Source organism: Pygoscelis adeliae, unplaced genomic scaffold, assembly GCF_000699105.1.
Source record: "Pygoscelis adeliae isolate BGI_AS28 unplaced genomic scaffold, ASM69910v1 Scaffold88, whole genome shotgun sequence".
Classification (NCBI taxonomy): Eukaryota; Metazoa; Chordata; class Aves; order Sphenisciformes; family Spheniscidae; genus Pygoscelis; species Pygoscelis adeliae.
The window spans coordinates 3,011,795-3,035,207 of NW_008825616.1; the positions used below are offsets into that span (position 1 = coordinate 3,011,795).

The following is a 23,413-nucleotide window of genomic DNA, read 5'->3' on the forward strand; positions in this document are numbered from 1 at the left end:
CTACTAGGAAGGAAATTAACTCTGTCCCTGCCGAAACCAGGACAATGTGCAACAAATTGAGAGCTTTCATTTTTCTTCATTTATTTTTATTAAGGTGGCCACCACAAAGATAAACCGGCATGTGCTGTGTGTAACTTGTAGTACTGCACTCTTTGTTGTTCCCTTGACATTATGGCAATATTAATAACACTCATGTGTTTATGTTACAACCTACATATATTCTCTCACACATACTCTCAAGGTGCTGCTTTATTGTGAACTGTTCCATTAAGAAAGCTGTTGCTAGTACATAAACCTGAGCAAAGAACCAGGTGAACGCATTTCTGCTGCTTCCGGACCTGCCCTAGCTATATGTGTAAATCAGATTAGCAAATTTTAGAGTCATGTGTTTAAGCAAGGCATTGCTCAAACGTACGGATGCTCCAGGGAAGGAACCACATGGGAGGAAATGTGCTACATACACTTCCCTGCTCATGGAAATAAATACTCGTTGCTGGGTTATTCCAGATGGAAATTTAAATAAGGTCTCTTTCTTCTTGTTTTGGTTCAAGTATATCAAGCACTGGGAGCAAGGCAGGTGAAGGTAACTTCAAGAACAACTTCTTCCTTTCCCCAAGATTTCTAAACTGGAAAAGCAACAAAGCACAAAGCAATGCTGTGAGTAGGCAGCTGAGAGAGCAGGACTGGACCACATTAAGAAGATGCTTCCTGAGTACCTGTACTAAGGAGCAAGGGATATGAATTTAAACTGAACACCATGCTTAGGTAGCTGTCCTGACTTATGCACTGTGTATATGATACTAACATACAGCTATATGCAAAGTGAGCAGGTCAGAAATCTAAGCACAGATGTCTAGACCATTTGATGTGCCTTAGGGTATCTTACTTGACCTCCAGTTGCTGCTGCCTGCGTGGACCCTTATGTTTGCTCTTTGTCAGGATATTTTGGACGCTATAGGATATCTCTAATGGCAAAAGATATTTATGTTTCAGCACTTGAATCATTTCCTCAGTTATATCAAGTGGAAGCAGGTCTTCTCAGAAGAAAAACAGGACATTCTCTATGAACGGGACATTTTCCTTGTGCCACGATCATAGTCACTGATAAAGACTTGTGCATAGGAGAGGTGGTTGGGTGGCTGGAAGGATTTGGAAATTTTTTACACAAATCAAAGCTGCGCACTGAAAGAGGTCTCAGTGTTATCCAAACTAATCACCCTGTGGGCCACCGGTGCGGAACTGTCTAGCTAAGAAACCTGAACTGTCTTTGACTACGTACAGTCATTCAAAAAATACTGTTCTGCTCATTTTACTCTCTGTAAGAACATTCACAATTGCTTTAAAATATTATTTCACCACACAAGTTAAATCAGTGGATTTACAGAAGTGAGAAAAGTCACCAGTACTCTTGAGAAACTCCAGGATCAGTAAATATGCTTTGAAGTCATAATAAAGATGTGTAATGAACTGTGCAATTTGTTTGGCATTTTCATTTCTACAAAGACCTGATCAAATATAGCAATTCAGTACCATTAACTGTTCTTTCCTCTTCTGCATTTCTGTATTATACCTGTAAAGTCCTGATTCTGTTTTTGAAAAGTGAATGAGAGTATTTCCAGTCCATTCAGGATATATTATATCAGGCACCATGACAACAAGGAGGGGGGTAAAGAAATACAGATAAGAAAAAGCAAAGAAAAAAAATAAAAAAAAAAACTTCAGTAACTCCCTCATGGACAGTGTTTTACATCAACATAGAGATGAAACAGAGTCTGATTCACCTTTTTTCTAAGTGTTGTCTTTAAAGTAATGCAAGAGAGGAGTTTAATCCACTAGCTATATTGGATCACTCACTTCATACTGAATTACACTTTTTACTAATTCTATTATGACTTTCAGTTTTAAAAATTTAGCTTAAAAAATGATACATTATTATGTGAGCGTTGCAGAAAGAAGCTTACTTTGTCATGGAATCAACATTACTATATTTAATTCCTGTTCTTATCAAGCAATGATTCAACTGGTCAAACCAGAGCCAAGACTTGCAAAATGTTATGTTAAAAATAGAGGTGTTTGGGAAGGAGTTCTGATTATCTGGGTTTTTTCAGAACTGATTTACATCATAACTGGTACCCACAACACTGGCTTGGCAGTTGAACAAATTGTTGTCTCCAGGAAGGCCTTACATTGTTACTTGATTGCGTTTTTGTCTGCCTGTGTAAATGGCACCCAAACTACTGTAATTTCAAAACACTTCAGACTGAGTGAAAGGGTAAAGAGATTAGAAACTTATTCAAGCCAAGGCACAATTGTACAATCTGCAGCATAGTTTTGACACCATGCTTTAAGTAAATTGTGCGGAAAACAAACCACAAACAGAGCACACTGCCAAAAAAAGGCATTGATCCCTTTCAAAATGGCTTACATGAATTTAAGATATGGTTACCTTCTAACACTGACGGCTCCTGGTGAGATGCATGTCTCACTGCAGATTAGAAAATAGCAGCAGCATAATCAACAGTTCCCTTCACTCAGAGGACACTTTCTGAAGTGGTAATTCTGGACTAAAGATGTGTTATGCAACGTGGGGTAAACCTATTTTTGAGTTTGCCTTAACTGGCTTTTTATCTTGGAGATCAGTTGAAAAATCTCTCTTTGAGCATGCTGAGGCATTCTCAGTATAGTTGATGACTTCCACAGGAACTGACATCTTGAGTTAAACCAAAGTATACCTTTATTCTGTCTCTAATAGCAGGCAATACCAAGAAATGTTTCTCAAAGCCTCGTACACTCAGGATGCAACCACTCATTGGTAAAGTGTTTAAAAATCTTGCTAGACATAATGTGCTTGAGGTGAAACTGAAGGTTCAATAACCCTTTCTAATTGCTGATTATATTACCTAAAATGGCTTTCTCCCATTGTTCCTGAAACTTTCTCCTCCAATGATAAAACTCTAGATGTACGACTCCCAATAACGCATGCTAGATGCCTTCCTCCTTCATTCCTCAGAGGTCAACCTAGGCCTGAAAGGTGACAGTCTCCTGCCAACGTTGCAATTCCCACTTATTTTCAAAAGTATTCAAGAGCAATGGGATTTAAGGGTCTAAATCAGGGTCTACCCACTCACAAATCTGACTGAAACTTCATGGGAAGATTTTCACCCCTCCGAGAGCTTTTAGTTTGGAGCAAAAGTGGGTTTTGGGGACGGGAAGTTGGAGGGTAGGATCTACCTTTGCTAATGCATTCACTGGCTGAGAAATGAGGAGTTATGTTTACAGAAATCTGGGATACGGTGTTCAGATTCAGCTGAACACCTGCAATGAAGGAACTGAAAGAGAAACTTTTTAATTTTTGACCACTCTTGGACACACTGTTCATCTGATCTGGGGAACTCCTGCACCTGGGTCAGGGCAACCCCCGGCATCAACACAGGCTGGGGGATGAAGGGATGGAGAGCAGCCCTGCCGAGAAGGACTTGGGGGGACTGGTGGATGAAAAGTGGACATGAGCCAGCAATGTGCGCTCGCAGCCCAGAAGGCCAATCGTATCCTGGGCTGCATCCAAAGCAGCGTGGCCAGCAGGTCGAGGGAGGGGATTCTGCCCCTCTGCTCTGCCCTGGTGAGACCCCACCTGCAGTGCTGCGTCCAGCTCTGGAGCCCTCAGTGTAAGAAAGACACGGACCTGTTGGAGCGGGTCCAGAGGAGGGTCACAAAAATGATCAGGGGGATGGAACATCTCTCCTATGAAGAAAGGCTGAGAGAGTTGGGGTTGTTCAGCCTAGAGAAGAGAAGGCTTCGGGGAGACCTTATTGCAGCCTATCAGTACTTCAAGGGGGCTTCTAAAAAAGATGGTGATTAACCTTTTAGCAGGGCCTGTTGCAACAGGACAAGGGGGAATGGCTTTAAAGTAAAGGGGGGTAGATTTAGGCTAGATAGAAGGAAGCAATTTTTTACGCTGAGGGTGGTGAAACACTGGCCCAGGTTGCCCAGAGAGGTGGTGGATGCCCCATCCCTGGAAACATTCCAGGTCAGGTTGGACGGGGCTCTGAGCAACCTGATCTAGTTGAAGATGTCCCTGCCCACAGCAGGGGGGTTGGACTAGATGACCTTTAGAGGTCCCTTCCAACTCAAACTATTCTATGATTCTATGATTCTATGAACTGCTGATCCAATGGGGTAAGCTTGTAGTTGACAATGATTTTGCTTGTCCATCTCCCAGATTTCCTCTTTTAAATCAGTCCCCTCTCTTGGCAAAAAGACTAGTCTACTCTGAAGCCTAAAAGTTCCCACCTAAACTCTGAATAGGGGGTTATGCTGCTTCCAGCTGATATCTAAGAAGGTCCCTGACCATTGTCCTTAGAGTTGCCCCATACTTCGAGTTGCCTTTTCTGAGACTAATAGCAACAGACAGAAAGGCTTGTTCCACTTTCCTATTACCTCCAGAGGATTTTTTTGGGAAAAGCACACCTCTCTTTCACCCCTCAGGCAGCAGTGGTAATACAGGAATGTTCCCTGTTGAAACTAGATTTGGAAGGCTGTACCAGGTGTCAGAACAACCCAAACCCCATAGGATATAAAAGATAACTTAAGGCTATCTTAACCTTCTTTTCCTGGTCTACAGATCTTGTGTTTAGAGCTTCAGTCCCTCACACACCTTTGCCTTCACCCAGACATCCTTGCCTCTGGTGGCTGCAAGACCATGGCAACTATCTATGACATGTCTTTCAGATAGAATCATGGAATCACAGGATAATTCAGGTTGGAAGGGACCTCCAGAAGTCTCCAGTTCAACCTCCCACTCAAAGCAGGGTCAACAACTGGAGCAGGCCAGGTTTCTCAGGGCTTTTTCTATCTGGGTTTTGAAAATCTCCAAGAATGGAAACTGCAGAACCTCTCTGTGCAACTTATTCCAACGCTCAACTATCCTCAGGGTAAAAACACCTCTCTATATATCCAGTATGAACCTCCTTTGTTTCAACTTATGCCCGTAGTCCATTGTTCTCCTGGCATGTACCATGATGAAAAGCCTGGCTTTTCTTGATGATCTCCTCATAGGTATTGTAAGGCTGTTACTAGGTTGTCCCAAAAGCTTCTCTCCTTCCACCAGCTAAACAAGTTCATTTTCCTCATCATCTCCTCACAGGCCATCTTGGTGGCCTCCCTCTGAACTTGCTCTAGTTGATTGACATCTTTAGTATATTGAGGAGCCTAAAACTGGATGTAATATTCTAGAAGTGGTCCAGCAAGTGCCGCGTAGAGGGGGATAATCACTTCCCTGGATCAACTGGCTATGGTCTTCTTAATACAGACCAGGACATTGTTGGCCTTAACCTGTTTTCCTTGGGACCTATGAAAAGTGTACAGAGTCCAGGCTACCAAGTAGCTGAATGGTTTATCACACTGAAAAAACTTGTGATGAGTTTCACGGAGCAAAGGCTGAGGGAATCTGTGCTAATGTAAGACTTCTCTCACTGCAGGGACATTGGGAAACAGAGAAGCTTTTAGGAGTTCTGCATTTGTCATGCTGCCGGATGCCACATTCATTTGCAAGGCAAGTTCTTGTTATTACTTGTTATAATTTGCCCATTTATACTTCATTACATTTAAACAAAACGCTGAAGAGAAAAGATCTTAGACAGGAAATTTGTTTTGTGCAGGCTCCCAGCAAGTTCAATAGAAACCCCCATCTGAGTCACACTTGGAACAGAAACGCGTGATGAACAGCTACAGGAGGCTGCAGAAACACTTTCTACACACACACATATACCCTACCCAAGGGAGAAAGCTTTAATTAATCTACTAATTAAATTAAAGCTATTTGCCCTCAACTATCACACACATTCCTCCCTTTCACTCCTCCCCACATGCGGCTCTAGCAAGTGCGTCAAGAGCTCTCACTCTAATGTTCCCCAAAGGGGCTTTGGGACTGGGGAGAATACTGAAGAACGGAGGCAAAGAGCTCATTACAACAGTGGTAATGGGAAGTACTCAAGCTCATTCTCAATTTCCCTCCTTCTCCTTTCAGTGCTAAGAGACATTGGTTTAGATATTGTGCCAAAGTGGAAGGTAAAAAAAAAAAACAAACCACAACCAAAAAAAACCACTCAAATCCCACAAGGAATCAAATCTTTGCACAAAAGACTGTGCCTAGGGTAGCTTTCTCAACAAACCCTTCTTTCTCCTTCACGTCTCTGGAGGGTTTTGCTACTATTTCACTGTAAAAACTCAAGGAGGGAAATAAAGTACATGTTCATCAAGGAAAGAAGAGAGCAGACTGAATGGTGTCTCAGAGCACCAACACAGTGAGACGAGCCAGCATGGAGCTCAGCAGAGGGGATTAGAAAGGAAGAGAGGCAATGTAGGAAAACTTCCTAATGATGATCAGTGAGGCCATACACAGAAAAAAACACCACCAACAACAACAAATTATAAGAGAAAGATAGGAGTTATCTTAAGAGACATTTATGACCAGTTTTGGTTGTTCTTGGGCTATGGACACTGCCTGGGAAGAAAGTACAGCAGTGGCTGTAAGGAGATTGCTGGCAGAGCTACGGTGCATGAGCTGCCTTGTTCCTCTGATGTCCCAACTTACGACTGTGAAGAGTATGATGCAGCTGTGCTTTGCCATGTGTTGGCCACATTCACAGCCATTTAACATTGATACAAATACAAAATACGATATAAAATGTTGCGCTGACCAGTTGAGGAACTGAGGTGTCATTCAAATAATCCAGTTCAGGGGTAAGGAATGTTTCTTCGCTGCTTAAAGATGTCAGTGTGAAATATTTCACTATTTTGGAATCAAAATTTTAAAGGTGATGCAATCTGCTCAAGGGGAGAGGAGGAGAGGCAGGGGGAAGTCCAGACATATGACCGTATTCCTGCAGGATGACAAAAGGTATTGAAACAACTGAGTTTTCCACATGATAGAAAATTCCAAAATTTGCCTGTATAAAGTTATTAACGACTGTAATCCTTCAGTCTGGGTTTATACCACAGAGAATGAGACTAATGCTACTTTTATGAGGTGATCTAATAAAATAGGGTTCCTATTATGATTGCCTGCCCAATGATGGGTACCTTATCTCTGTATTTAGGACTTCATCAATGCCGTGCTGCTGAGAAGCATCAGCAGACACTCCTCTTGCAGCCAGTTAATGGTTTGGACACTCAGTGTTGATCAATATTTATGGTCTAAGTTATCTGTGTGAAAAACATGGTATGGAGAGACACTTGCAGCGTCAATGTTTGTTTCTTGCTAGTAACAAAAATGAGAGCCCAAGGTGACTTGTGCAGCTGTAGGTATTGCACTAATGAATCCCATTCTCACCCTACTTCTTGTAAACTGTTACCTGTGCATTGCTTTTCCACCTTAAGCACCCCAGAGTTTATAGGCCAGCAGAAGAATTGCACTGTCATTGGGCACGTGAGACCTTATTGCAACCTATCAGTACTTAAAGGGGGCTTACAAAAAAGATGGCAGCAAACTTTTTAGCAGGGCCTGTTGCGACAACACAAGGGGGAATGGCTTTAAACTAAAGGGGGGGTAGATTTAGACTAGATAGAAGGAAGAAATTGTTTATGCTGAGGGTGGTGAGACGCTGGCCCAGGTTGCCCAGAGAGGTGGTGGATGCCCCATCCCTGGCAACATTCCAGCTCAGGTTGGACGGGGCTCTGAGCAACCTGATCTAGTGGAAGATGCCCCTGCCCACGGCAGGGGGGTTGGACTAGATGACCTTTAGAGGTCCCTTCCAATCCAAACTATTCTATGATCCTATGATTCTGTGATCACCAGTATTTAAATATCTGACAAGAGCTCTTCAATAGCAGCATTTCAATGTAATTCTCAGAAAACATAATCTCTGGTGATATGCAGTTATATCATGACAGTGAATAGCTAAGTTCTGGGTAGACAAATCATTGCCAAAGGGGTGATCAGTTCCACCAACACAATTCCCTCCACTGATGCAGCAGATGGTATTTGGTACATTTGTGATTCATAGTAATTTAGCCACACGCAACATTTCTGTCTTGGGCATTTGTAAGCTTAAAAATGATACCTGTTTAAAGATGCCCTTGACATCACTGAATCTAAGAAGCCGCATTACCTGTTGTATAGTACTTATCTCAAAGTAAAAGAGTCAACTTCTCAACTAAATGTATATTGACAATTAATGACTTACAATGGGAGATTTGGCCTTTGTCTTTAACCCTATAAGCTATATTTTCAGAACCTGAGAACATGCAGCTCTGAACTAAGATCATGCCTCGTGATTTGAATACAGTTCAAATGTGCCTCACCCAAGAACATGCAGTGAGCAGGTGATGGAGCACAATTTTGGACCTCAATTCCCCATTCCTGATATTTCAAAGGAACAATAAAAGCATATTTCTTTCAGATATGCCATAAAAAAGAAGCACATGCCCAGACTCACTATCAGCAGGGACCCATGCATTAGCCACAATAAAAACACAATAGGCAGACAGCAATAACTGACATTTTCACAGGAGCTTGAGAGATACAGAAACACAATCACACCCAATTCCTTTCTTTAACCACAAGAGTTGAACTTCTTGAACTCATGTGGTGGGATTTTTTTTTACGCACTATAAAAAATCCAGACCCACCAACCTAAAACCGTTTTCTGAGGCGTTGAGAGCAGCAGCTATATGAAAGGAGAGCAGAGATAGGCAGCAGCAATGCGTAATGAAATCTCCAGTCCACATCACACACTGGGCAGAATATTCAGCAACGCTGCGTACTAACAGTGGGCCAGCTATAGCCTTCTTACACTGCAGTAAATCTTCCCTGTTAGAAACCAACCCTGAATACTCCTGGTTTTTATTTCTTTTTTTTTTTTTTCACATTGCTGTGGGATAGATCCCCAAAAGTAGAGATGGTGTTTTGGAAGGGTAACACCACTGTATAAAAGGTTTGGGCTGGCATGGAACAATGTGTTTGAGACCAGTTCTAGCTGCAGGTGTGTTAGACATACAGCTCCCTCTTTCTCCTTCCCAAAGTTTCCTCTTTTTTTTTTCCTTTCCTAATATTTTATGTGTTAATATTATTATTTACTAGTTGTTGTATCAAGGATACTCTGCCATTATAAACTCTAACTCAAAGTTCTTATGAACCATGATGTAAGAATGTTACCATATCCTGCAAAAAATGGGATTCCTATCCCTCTGTGACTCCTTATCCTAATGCTTTGCTTCACGTGGCGTGAGGATAGATAAGCTGCATAGAGATTGCCCATGAGACAACCATGTGGGTAGGAGATAGGTGGGACCCAGCCCCTGCTCTGCTAACTGCTCTGTTAGCAGCATAAAATACATACAGCAATGAATTTATCACATATGCACTGCTCACGAGGCATTCTTAGAAAATCTTACCCATGACTACCTTATATTTCATGAGCTGAACCTCAAGCAGGTATCAGAAAGTTCAGAAATATGACGTGTTACAAAATAACATTGCAAAATTACTAGAAAACAAAACAAAGCAACAAAACACAGTGCCAGATTGCATACCCTATCTCAAATTCCTATTTTACTCTTATATCACTGCAGGGTATGATTTGATTTAAGGAGGGACAACATGGAGTGATAGGGATGGTCTTCTTCTAAGAACAGATCTCCCCCTTAAAGAGTGACTTCATTCCAGATAAACCAGCAGGACTTGGATGCATTTCAGACCCTGACAGATAAGCCACAGGTCTCACTTTCACAGTCTTGTCATGACCCAGATTCTGCTCCAGCATTTTCTGCTCTACTGCTATACAGAAATTTGCTCAGATAAGGGATATCTTACTGAATAAGGACAGTTTCGGGATATATTTTATTATCCTCATGGTACATTTCCTGTTGATCTCAGCTCCAACAAAATGTAGCAGACATCTAAAGTGTTAAGCCAGTCACCTCGGTTGGCAGGTACAAGGGCTTTCTCGATGCAGAACTCAGTGGCACAGGGGCTCTCTCCAAGGGTAACAGATGCTTCAGCTGTGCTGTTTGCAGCTGACTGCAATGCGCAGACATTTAGGACTCAGAATCTTTTGCATATTTAAACAAGAGACAATTTTTCAGTGTCACAAAAAAACAAAAAGAAAAAAAAAAGGGCTTGAAAGCCCAAGCTTACTTGGTTACTACTCTACACTAAAGATAGTAAAGGCTGGGCGATACGTTCAAGCCTCTCTTCTCAAATTCAATTTGCTAAATGGGTGGAAGCATCAATAAATTGGCATCCTGGAGAAAGAGGTAAGAGTTCTGCTGGGGTATTTATGCATGCCATGTTTAATAGGGTCCTTGGAAGTTGACTAAGAAAGCCTAACATTATGTATTTGGGCTTGAAAATGCTGGATCCTACTTCATCAGTGACAATGACCACACCGTAGCCTCACTGATACCTGGTTCTGAAATCTTCAGCCGCCCTAGATTCCCACATCTTGATGCGTCTTGACGTAGTATGCATTCCAGCAGTACAAGCCAAATTTTGCCTCTAGTTAACAGTGGTGGGTGGTGAGAGCCACACAATACATGCAACACAACCTCAGAAAACATGCCTTGCTTTGCATGGTAGCCATGAGTTCATGCCTCTGTCTTTCCCTTGGTTGTTGTTCTTAGTAAGCCAAAAACCTCAGAACAGGTTGTTGCTCAGGTTCAGAACCTGTTGCTCAGGTTGTTGCTCAGCAATTCAGTTGTTCAATTTCCCCACATGAATGCCTGCCCAGGACCTGAAGTGGCCAGAATTTCTCAGATATTAACTTTAACAGCTTCATTTTCAGCTCCCTACTCATATCCTTTCCTTCCAAGAAGTTAATATCTCTTCTGCTAATGTATTTCCAGTTGCAGAGAGAAAACTCAGTTCCATCATGTATATTATTTTTACTTCTCAGGGACTTCAGACCCTTATTGCCCATCCTACAGCCATATATGTGCAATGGAATAAAGACATGCAAAGCTTTTCCTCTAAGGTAAAGGGTCTAAGTTTTCATAACTCCACTTATTTCTGAATTGTAGTATGACAGACAAAAAAAAGATATATAGCTCTGAAGCCCTTTAAATGGTAACATTAAGTTACAGTAATCTTTTAATTTGGTTCAGATTGAAGTTAATAGAAAGAAGAAGGTTTTATTTTCCATGAGGAAAGGTAGGGTCAGAAATGGGGGCAGCTATTTCGAACTGCTTTCATTTTCCTGTTATCAGAAGAAAACATTAACACATGTAAATACTGTATGTCTAACACATACTGAAGAGAGAGAAAAAGAATAGATTCCTCTGCTATGAGAGCAAATTGCTGTCACACTCAAGGTAAACAAAGCTTTGAAAGCAAAACTGGTGAAACTTATTTTATATTGTCCTTCATGGGTTAGTCTGGGTGACTCCAATATACGTTGACTGTCATTTATTTGATAAAGATTACTGTGTTCAGAATTTCTACATTACACCTTTGACAACAGATATAAATATTTCACGTTTTCACATATGAAAAAAATAAACTGAATAAAAACCACTGCCCCAAATGCAAGCAGTCAGTAATGAAAACAGAATTTCCTCTAGACATACACATCCCTATCACTTTCCCTTTATTTTTTGTTACATTACATTAAACTCAGGATTTCATTCTTCCACAATTTTGACAGTGTTATTTCACAATGGCTTCTGCCAGCTTCTGCAGCTGTTTGGTGTTTGTTATTTTTCCCCAAGCCATGAACACAGCTGGATGATTGCCACTTCACATTGCTCAACATCCAAAAGCCTCCAGTTGTAACTTGTGCCATGTAGTGGGACCTGACCTCAGTACAAGATGACCTGCCCCTCGAATATTAATTGTCACACACAAGGTGTTATTTTGGATTTCATTAACAGAGATATAGGAAAAATCCATAGACACAAAAGGGAAAAGAAGTTGAATTTCCATCTTTGTGCCCTGTAATTAAATATGTGCAGAATTAAAGTTGTAACTAGTAAGTTACAGTGTGAAAAGGAAAGCAAAATCAACTTTATCATTTCTGGTTCCCATCTACTCCTTTAATTCACCAAAAAATGCCTAAAAGATTAAAACGCAGCTAGTAAACAGTTGAATAAATAGAACAAATAAATAAACTCCTGTGAAGTGGAGAAGGAATAAGTAGTCAATACAAAGATGAAGGTATTCATCAGACAAAGATTTACGTAGGACTTCACATCAGTGTTAGAAAAACAGGAGGTGCTGCGCTGTGCCCTGGCCATCCCCATCTGTGCTTTTCCAGAGCACCCAGGGGTGACACCCAGCTGCTATGCCATGTATTATCAGTACACCTACATGGATTTTATGGGTGAGAATAAGTTAGATACCAGGTCATGTACAAAGAACTGTGAGAGAAAAGGCAGAAAGAGAGGGATGCTTGATCGTCCGCTCAGTACAATGAACTGAGGAAATACCGTGTTTCACTCAGATACAACTCCTCATTTTGTTTATGGTTTGAGCTACAAAATTGACCAAATACAGAACCCAACATTTTCTTCAGGTTAGCTGAAGATATGGATCTCAGCATGTCTGAAAGCCAGGTGTCTCACAGAGCTCCTTAACCCTGGACTTACATGCAGCTCTCCAGGCAGCTCACCAGCAAGTGCTTCTCCATAGTGCAGCACTGAGATTAACAAAACTTCTCATAACTCATACATCTGTCTCTGACACCATCACTATAATACTTAAGCATACCTTAGCATTAAGTGGATTTCTTTTTTCCACACCTTTTAGAGACAGGGCAGTGCAGCTGGCCTCATTTGACACGGAGAGAACTGAGGAACAAGAAGCTGCAGCATTGCTCAAATCGAGCACTAATCTGGGGCAATAAGAACAGTTGATCTTCAAGCTCTCACACCTTAGGTTACTGCTCTAATTGCCAGTGATCCTGAATTGCCAGACACCTGAATTAGTGTTAGATTTAAAACAAACAAACAAACAAACAAACAAAACCAACAACAACAAAAAAACTGATGAGTTTTGTGAGTAGTAGCACAAGACTTTAGCCATTGATTGTGTGGATTAGTGTCTCCTAGATGAGCTCCTGTTTGGCTACTCCGGTGTCTATCGAGGCTTGAGCTTATGCTGAAGTTCATTTTTCTGTAGGGAATTAACAAAATCTGTCTTTGCCTAAACATTTGTATGTAACTGTTCAAAAATTAATTTGTTTGAGAATGTCGTCCTTCTGCCAAATTCGGTTGAAACCACCCATAGCGTTCAGGATTTGGGGGGAGATAGATGACCTGGAGGAATGGAAAACTAAATACATATGCGTAGATGTGATCGCATTAGCCTGCTTTCCCCGGGGTATCAAAGGCCCTCCAGCATCTTACAGCCCATTCCCACTGATATTGCCTGCCTGTACAAAATTCCTGGCTCTCCCACAGCTGCTCTGCAAATGGAGTGTGCAAGGGAATGCCTACAGCTACAGTCAGTTACAGGATGAATAGTAACTTCATCACATTTGATGTTGAAGATTTTAGACTGAAAATATGCTGTGAGATTCAATAGTTATTTTAAATTCGCATACAGTTTGGTCACCTGGTGTTTCTGCATTAGTTCAGACATAATAGACGACACATGATGGCCAAAAAGGTTTCGATTTTGCACATCTACATTGCTAGAAGAGGTACTAAAATGGACTAGCTTAGCCTGAAATTGCATGAGAATTGAGTTTCTATTGCAATGCAAACATGTCATGTATTTTGTTATGTTTTTTAAGTAATAGAGCAAATTATCATAAAACTGGCTAACAGAGATATAACTAAAACCAGCTCAGCCAGAGGGCAGCAAGAAAAAAGAACATTTCAATATTTGTGATGAAGTAAACGTGAATTTATATCCTCGAGCTTTAGCATATCTCTAATCTGATCCAATATGTATTTTGCATTGTCAGTTATCTGGCAAGTCCTTAGCAAACAGGAAAGCCAAAGGCAAGCCCTTAGCAAACAAGAAAGCCAAAATAAAGGTCCAAAACAGTTTTATGCCAAAATATGTAATAAGCTTAGATGTGGCTATCAGGTAAGAATAATTAAAAAAAAACCCAAAAACCAAACATCTCTGTACTTTCCTTTCCAAAGCTGCAAATACCAGTAGCTCAAATTATTGACAAACTGTTTCAGGACTCTTCAAACAACCAAATCAACAGCCTGTATTTAGCCTAAATAACCCCTGAAAAACACATTTTGGCCACAGATGCTGAGTCAGAGTGAGGTTGTGGTACCAAAAGCATTTGAAAAGGGTACACAGAAGCTGAAGTGTTTTCTTTTTCCACCTAAAGCTCTTAGAGAATTAATAGAAAGTTTACACTCCAAAAGAAGCCTACTGAGCAATGTTTGACAGAAAAGGACATTGCATAAATGTGTTATCGGGAAGGCTGGGAACAGCAAAAAACTTTATCACTTTGCAATCCTCAACAGAATTTTTCAGCGTAAGGGTACATATATAAAGTATATTGGAACAGTGAGCGCAGCCACTGAGCGCGTACAAAGGCTGAGAAACCATTAAACCCACCAACTCATTGGGGAAGAGTGGAAGCGGAGTGGCTGGAAAGCTGCCTGGCGGAAAAGGACCTGGGGGTGTTGGTCGACAGCCGGCTGAACATGAGCCGGCAGTGTGCCCAGGCGGCCAAGAAGGCCAATGGCATCCTGGCCTGTATCAGAAATGGTGTGGCCAGCAGGAGTAGGGAAGTGATCGTGCCCCTGTACTCGGCACTGGTGAGGCCGCACCTCGAATACTGTGTTCAGTTTTGGGCCCTTCACTACAAGAAGGACATTGAGGTGCTGGAGCGTGTGCAGAGAAGGGCAACGAGGCTGGTGAAGGGTCTAGAGCACAAGTCTTATGAGGAGCGGCTGAGGGAACTGGGGTTGTTCAGCCTGGAGAAAAGGAGGCTGAGGGGAGACCTCATCGCTCTCTACAACTACCTGAAAGGAGGCTGTAGCGAGGTGGGTGTTGGTCTCTTCTCCCAAGTAACTGGCGATAGGACGAGAGCGAATGGCCTCAAGTTGCGCCAGGGGAGGTTTAGATTGGATGTGAGGAAAAATGTCTTTACTGAAAGAGTGGTTAAACATTGGACCAGGCTGCCCAGGGAAGTGGTTGAGTCACCATCCCTGGAGGTATTTAAAAGACGTGTAGATGAGGTGCTTAGGGACATGGTTTAGTGGGCATGGTGGTGTTGGGTCAACGGTTGGACTCGATGATCTTAGCGGTCTCTTCCAACCTTAATGATTCTATGATTCTATGATTCTAACTGCCACAAATGAAATCTGGCTGAAAGATATTAACTGAAACTATTTTTCCTCAGGAAACTTGTTGATTAAGTTTATAGTCTAAACTTTATTGACAGCCAAAAAAAAAAAAAAAAAAAAAAAAAAAGCTGTCATTTGTTCCTTTTTAAAAAGGGGGAGGAGAGTTATAAAGTGCTCCCTTTCCATATTGTGTCTTGTTTGAAGACAATATTTATTTAGAAATTTTTTTTGGTACAAAAAAAGGGGAAAAAGTGGTTGAAATTGAGATTAAATTCTTTAAACTTTACTAGAAAGAATACTTCTACTACAAAATATTTTTCAAATGTTAAAATGTTATTATGTGGGGAAAATATTTTTCCTATTCTCTCTAAAATGGTTCCTACTTCATGTTTTTTAAAGATCCTGAAGTATTTAATAGTATGTATTTTTTATTTTTCTTTACTACAGACACAGTGATCCATTGGCATCTGCCCTCACGCATACAAGAACATACATTCAATACTCGACTTTAAAAACATATTCCAGGAAAGGTAGTAAACAGCATTTGTGACAACCTTACAAACCACCCTATGAAGATGAGTCCCAAGATGTGGATAATGCAAGACAATCAATTGGGCAACAGTGACTTACTGTCATGTATTCATCATCCACATGACATTCACAAAATGTAACACGCTGCTCAATAAAGATGAGGTTTCTAAAAACTAAAGAAACCAAAGCCTAGTTTAAGCTAATTTTTAATGACCCTGCAGTAAGGAGAGCACTAGGGAGGGTTAGGATGGGTTATACCAATATCTAGAGGTGTCTGTCCCTTGCCACTGACTATTGAAACACCATTAGTATATATTAATATAGGTAAATATCTTAATCTAGACATCCAGCATTTAGGTGGCTAAATATTGGTCTAAGTACATTTCCTGACATCAGTTACGTACACAACTCAGCTCAAACATGCACAGGGAAGTACAGAGGCAGGTCCCATTCATTAGGAAGGTGATGTTCTCCATTTTGGGCACAACTAGCTTTATATGGCATGGAATAAATATATCACAGAGATCACCATATTTTAGTATAGAAGGGGACCCATATCTCCAAAATCCTCACTTCCAAGTGATTTTCACATGGGGAAAAAAAATTGAGATAAACCAAATTTTCTTTTCAGGAACATGAGCACAAGCAAGCCTGGAGTGAGCTATTCGCCCCTTGCCCAGAGAAACAGAGAGGGTTTTGTTGAGTTGGGTTCTGTGCCCTTGGGGATTGCAATGATAGCAACACTTAGGCTTTATGGTTGGTAGTGTTTTTTAATGGGCCTCATAGATTTTGATTAAATAGCCGTGTCTCTATTGCTTTGAAAAAGAAGCCCTGGAAGCAGCCTTAAGCCCTGTACGCTCTGCCTTGCATCTACTTCCTAACCCTATGGCTATTGCATAGGCAACCTCTGGACAGTTCATCTGGAGGACCTTGTGGTGTGTAACCCCCGGGGCAAGCACTGATCCTGTATGTTCCTCCAGGCAGGCTTACAGCATAGCTACTTGATCCTCAGGATCAATCTTTTCATCTATTCCCTCTCTTTTGCTTCTATTTCCCCCTTCCTTTTAACATAGCTTTGGTTCTGTATCACAGCTATCTCTTTAAGCTGACTCCACAGTAAATCTTCTTAGGTTGCTGACTCAGCAAACCCAAGCAAGAGCAGGCCAGCAGCACACTTGCTAGAGACTTGAATAATATCCCTCCAGGTGCTGGATATTAATAGCTGAGCAACATAAAAAATCACTGATTCTGATGACTTTTTTTTTTTTTTTACAGGCTCCTTTTCTAAGAGATCTTCTTTTATTTCCCAATTTGTTATTTGACTGCTCCTCCAAGCTCATGAATACAAAACCAGCAGGGAAAAGAATCATATTAATGTCCTTAAATCAGTGTTGTCATCATATTATTTGCCTGTCACAGAAATTATTACTACTGCCAGAGGGCAAAAAAGTGAACACAATAATGTAGGGCAACGATTTTCTGCTTTGTAACCTGCTGCCATGCATTCCTAAGACGTAGATATCTTGCCTGCCTAAAAAGGACAGTTACGTGTAGATACTTGTGTTTGTGCATAGTGTTGTGAACCACGTGTTGGTAGAATATGCCTATTTCTAGACTTTCTTTTTTTGGTTGTCATTCATGTTTTGTGCAAATAAGCTTAATAAGCTTAAAACTATTTTAACCAAGTGTGTCTTCCTTCAGCTTCTTCAATAGCCATAACTGACACCTGATGTGCCCAGGGTGAGACTACAAGTGCCAGTGTACTAGACAGAGCACCAACACAACATCAAGGTCTCCCACCAGCTTCAGGCATCTTAGGCAGGAGTGTCAACATGCTAGGCTTTCTCAGAAAAAAACAGGGACTTATAGATATCTCAGGTGGAGATATCACCCTGACATATCTATCACTGTCACCCTTTGTAAGCACCTATCCCCAACACCCACCTGACAGGCTAAGGACCGTCTGGAACCTAGGATCTTAATTTTTGTGCCTCTGAAAGGTGCTTGGAGTTGATTGGCATCAAGGGCAGTCATTGTTTAGCAGCATTGATTTTCTCAGATGCTTTTTGTGATACACCTTACCAGAAATTCTGAACCTTCTCTTTGAAACTACCTTTCCCAATTTTACACATCCTAAGACTTTTTTTTTCTTTTTTAAACAAGGCATAGGATTTTAAGAGGTTGTTATATTCTGCTGATTGCCCCCAGCACCATCTTCTTATATTAAAAAGGAAAAGCTATAGCGGCAGTAATGCCTTGGCTAACTGAGTTTTTTCTCCTCTGGAGAACATTCCCAGCAGTATTTGCTGGGATATATATATCCAAAATATAGCTATATACAAATATATAGCTATATTTGTCCATATTTGTATTTGCATTACATAAGTAACAGGGAAGTCCCATGTAACTGTGTGTTGTGTTAGAGACGGTCGCAATCTCACAGAGAACTGGACTTCTCTAACAGGGTTATGAAATGTTACAAATCATAAGGCAGATAAACTCATTAAAAGCTGTCTCATTAAGTTCTGCATGGAAAAAATAGGTTGCTTAAAGAGCAGGGACCAACACAACCATCTATGTTTGTGCCTGAGGAACCTCGCATTTGGGCTGCAGCAAAAAATGGATGCTTTAACAAACATAGCAGGGTTGGAGAGAAAATAGTAGAATGGTGTGTCTGAGTACACTGTCTCTCATCCTTAAAAAATGACAGAGACTGAAAAGTAGATGATCCTATTTGAACGTAGCCTGGCACTGGAAGTGACGGCGACAGATGAATAATGGAGGATACAGACAGCTCCCTGCTCTGTAGACTATACACGCCCTTGAAAGATGGAGAAATATTACTCCCTTCAGTAAACAGGGTCTGAGCAAACAGATCTAGTCTCTCTCTTCACCTCTTAATGAATTGCTTAAACATAATCAGATCGAGGTTTCACTCTCTGATCTGTGAGATGCTGTCTGCGCATCCACATCTGTATTTGCCCATCTGACCCTCACACAGAGATCACACTTCAGTGTTGGTATACAAGAGGCATCACTTACACCATTCTTCATAGTTCTCTTTTTCTTTTTTTTGGAGGAAGTCAGTGAACATATGTTTGCCAGCTAATGAAACACCACAAAGAATGTCTTATCATTTGAAACATTTAAGCATAGCAATATTAAAAATGCATCCACAAGAAATTCCAAGTATTAGCTGAAGAAATACATCCGACTGAATTATTACAGACAGTTAGAACACCTGCATTGCAGTTACGTTTAAAATTCAGTTCATATGCTAAGCCAACTTTGTGAGTCATGAATTTCATTGTTTCTCAAGTATATTTGGAACCAGACAAAGGAATGATGGTTTAGGATCCTATCTCCTCAATAATTTTATGATGACTTCTGTTAATATTTCCAATAAAAAAACAAGCCCACTGCTATCATAGATGAATGGAATGAGAAATCAATCAAAATGGCAGTGAAAGTGAATTCAGAACCAAAAAATAGGTAGGATGAAGAAAACTGATGAAGAGACATGTTCAGACAAAGCAAAGAAAAGAATGAGAGTGACTGAAAAGAAGCATACTAGCTAATAAAATATGGGTTAAAAATAGCTACAATAGCAACATAGATATTTAAAGCTAGGAAAGCATTTAAAATTGGGAAAAAAATAGAGCTCAAGAATTCCTCTAAAAGGCCTAGCAGGTATCATGCTTCTAGATCCTGCCTTCAGTCCCAAATGATTAATAAGAAGGTGGAATACCTTTGTGATAGGGAAATACAGAATAAACACATGGAAAATCCAACCATGCTAGTCTCTGACAATTAGAATTGGCTTAGCATGCCCATTTCTAATTATTTATTAGCATATTATTTTCTTATTGTCTGGTATGAGTCTATACTTGAGGCCACCTAGAATTTTCCATTAATACACTTTGTTCTCTTTCTTCCTTTTCTTAACCTGTTTATGAATGCGGACGTTAGTCTGGGCATTTTGGTTTTCTGTGGGTAAAATGGGTCTGTCTATTGTTGAAGCCAAAACCTGCACATCCAAGCAGGTGTACAGATTCAGGAGCTAATACAGCCACACTGACTGTGAGGGACAGAGACATGTGCCACACAATGGGGATCAATCCCAACTGCTGAGAACAGGAGCTCTCCTTGAGAGTAATTGGAGATTTCTTGAACGGCACCAGATATGTTTAGAAGAAAGCAATGTAAAAAAAGATTTTTTTCAGGAACTTCTTGGAGACTAGGATGACATTCGAATTTACTCTAATTTTTTTAAAAGTTGCATCCACTCCCTTGGTAGAAAGTCTGAAAATCTGCATGACAGAAAAGTACCAATTTGAGGACATCAGCACAGCACGTTAGAGGTGGTTTGAAGAGAAAGTGTATGTCCCAATGGAGAGAAAATGTGTTACCACAAGCATTTCAAAAGAGTCCCAGCAAGGGAAGAACCATAAATAACATTATATCACTCCTGAACTTCGGTCTGTGAAAAGAAACTTAGGGATGTAATAAGGAATGAATACTATACACAAATTACGGTACAATCTCTGTCATAGGCATAAGTCTCTTCACTGACCAAAGAAGTGTGCGTGCAAATACACAAGTTCATGTGTGTAAAATCATTAGCTTTAGTACCTGGGTTCCTGCAAAAGACTATAATAAAACCTTGCACTCATAAACATTGCAGAAACAGCATATATAAAAGCATATTTGATCTTATTAGCTCTGGTTTTCTTCATAGTATTTCATTAGAGAGCTGTTCTTTCTGAAAGCTGGAGCTGATCACTAATTATCCAGCTCAGCGATCACAGTTATGTCCTGAAATGGTAGGAATTGGAAACTTGCTGTCCTTCTACATTTGCCAGGAAGGTCATCCATCTGAAAGCTCAAGAGATATGTTCAGTCACATTTATTTCCCTTAATTAAAAATTGTTCACCTCTAAATAAGAAGACACCTTTTGGCTGTCTCAAGCTGAACACCAAAAATCTTGAAACATTGAAGATCACTGGTCATTTAAAAAAATGTCTTTTGCCTTTCTATTCATATGACCATTTAATTAATTTTGTTCCAGTCTGAAAAATGTGCTTGCATACCCAGGAATTCAGCAGCTCTACCAATCTGCTTTCCAGTTTCACCCAGTGTAGGATGCATCTCACCAGCACTTACAGATGAGGAAACATTGAGGCTGTCCTAGGCTTAGCTGTAAGATGGGAGCTCCTAAGAGATGGAGACATGACAACTGTCATTTCTGGGTCTCAAACCATAAGCAACAAGGTGTGTTTATGCAATCTAATGTATCTCCAAAACCCTAGCATCTGAATTTGAGCTGACCTCCTTTTATAGTCAAGAAGATAGGAATCTCATACTAACATAAGCATCTGAAACAGGTTGAATGTGGGTTTTTTTTCCCCTCCCCATTAGCTTAGAGGAAGTGTAGTGTAACTGTTTGAGAGATACAGTACAAAAATTAAACATGCTCACTTTGTTAATAAGTAATACTTTCTACCTGACCAGGAAAGCTAGGCAATAGTCAGAGGAGTCATGCACTAGAAAGAAATTCAAAGACCAGGTATTTGTATGGTAAGGGACTATATTATTTGGATGAACAGACATATACTACCAGTTCCAATCCTATTCAACAGACCTTAGCTGAATAATGCTACATTTCAGATATGCAGTTAAAGTGGTCTCTAAATAAGACCTAAGAGGAAAGAATGTGTATCTTTTTGTGCCAAAATAAAGACGAGCCCTGTATGCTGACCGCTATACATTGTAAAAGACAGGTCACACAATCGATACACATGAGCAAGAAACTCTGTAAAAACTGCTAAAAGATACTCTGGTCAAGTCATCGCTACCATATTAAATAGTTCTTATTTAAAAATAAAAACAAAATGTATGTCAAGAATGCTTTAAAATACCTGGCTATTAAAGTGCAGTAACATGAGAATATCTGTATATTAAGCAATCGTTAAGCATTTGCATGGAAGTTATAGAAGGCTATTAATGAGAATGAGATAGAGGATTTAAATACTGGTGCTATTTGGCACAGTATCCCTCTGTGCAATGCTTCTTGAGAAGTGATGAAAAGCACAGTTATGATCAATGGTCTAGCAAAGAACTGAGTTGAAATGCAAGATGAGTTTATTACAGGGGTTGTGTACTGTTCCTCACAGTTGCAAAGTGAAAAAGCATGCTTTATTCAGTGGTCTTAGGGCTGTTATGTGAGGCTAGATACAGCCACAATGCACAGAGGGACAATGGGCAGGAATAGAGTTACAGTCCCCAGATGTGTTAAGAGTGAGTGATTCATGGAATAGCATGTTACTTAGTAAGTAAAGACTTATGGTGAAAATAAATCCCTGTAATCTTCATAAAGAGTTGAAGATCTTCAGAAAAGTGATGAAAGAGTTTGAGTGCCTGTGTCTTTAGAGGCCCACTTGTATGGTTTCTTAAAATTGGCCCTCTGAAAATGGAGGCATCCAAAAGCACTGGCTGAAATATCTCGAGTCTTAGGTTTCACTGAGCTGATGGGAATCTCTAATTTTATCCCCTCTGCCTGGAAAAAATAATCTTAAACCAATCAACTTGAAACAGGAGCCCCACTATTTTTTTAATTATTACTTTATTTTATTTCCTTTTTAATCTCAGATACAAACAGTGAACAAATCCCCTCAAGCAATTGACTTGCCCTTCTACAGGATGAGCAGTGATCACAGTTCTATTGCATCCACAAAGGAGGTTGGAAAAGTCTTAATAAAACCCATGGGGCCACACAGAAAAAGCCAGAATCAGTGTCAGCAACAGATCCTTCACTTTTAGCAAGTGCTGGCCTTGAGAACAAGTATTTACATCAATACAATGTAAATAAAAACATATTTCCTTACCATGGGAAGTAATATGAGAGTGAAGAAGCAGATCTTCCAATTGACGGCCATCTTCGCTCTTAATTTTGGACTTTAGTCAAGTTTTGCTTGTTAACACTATTATTAGGGCTGAAGCACACGCTCTCTGCAGATCTTTTGGTTAAGGTCTTCACGTCAAGGCTCAGATCTCTGCAGTGAAAGAGTGAATTATTATAAATATGGAAAACATGAAGAGAATGAAAAAGAAATGGACAAAAAACAGAGAATCCAACACTTGAGCTGTGAGTTGTACATATTAGACATCAACCATACTGGTCTGGATTGCAGCTATTATAGATGGTCTTGGATATTTAATTTAAAGCCAAAGGACATGTCTGTATGATCAGTAACTTGTATCATAGAAAATACTGAAACAGGTTCTGTAGCTGCAAAGACCTAAATTGTACCCGAAGGAAAAGGTAGGATGGATTATTTTGAACCAGAAAAAGGACCTGTCTGCTTCATTTCTGAAGTCATGATTTGACCTTCATGATTTTCAGTAGTGGCTCAAAAGCACAACTGTCCGGGGGCTTTTTAGGAGACTGTATGACACAATGATTTACTCCTAGAGATCACTTGTACAGATAACAAAATCCATGACCAGAGTTGTTAATAATCTGACAGCTTTTTGAGAACTCAGCAATAGAGGTACAAAGGAATGAATTGTACAGTCAGGCTAAAGATTCATCCATGACATAAGACAGGATTGACTTATATGGACAACAGT

At 40.3% G+C, this 23,413-nt stretch overlaps 1 protein-coding gene across 1 annotated transcript in view; it reads right to left on the reverse strand.

Moving 5' to 3' along the window:
- ADCYAP1R1 (adenylate cyclase activating polypeptide 1 (pituitary) receptor type I) overlaps positions 1–22,719 on the reverse strand; it is a 111,593-nt gene extending 88,874 nt beyond the window's left edge. The window contains exon 1 of the mRNA XM_009333313.1: positions 22,669–22,719. Coding sequence (XP_009331588.1) covers positions 22,669–22,719 — 51 coding nt within the window. The remainder of the gene's footprint in view (positions 1–22,668) is intronic.
- Positions 22,720–23,413: the final 694 nt, after the last annotated feature.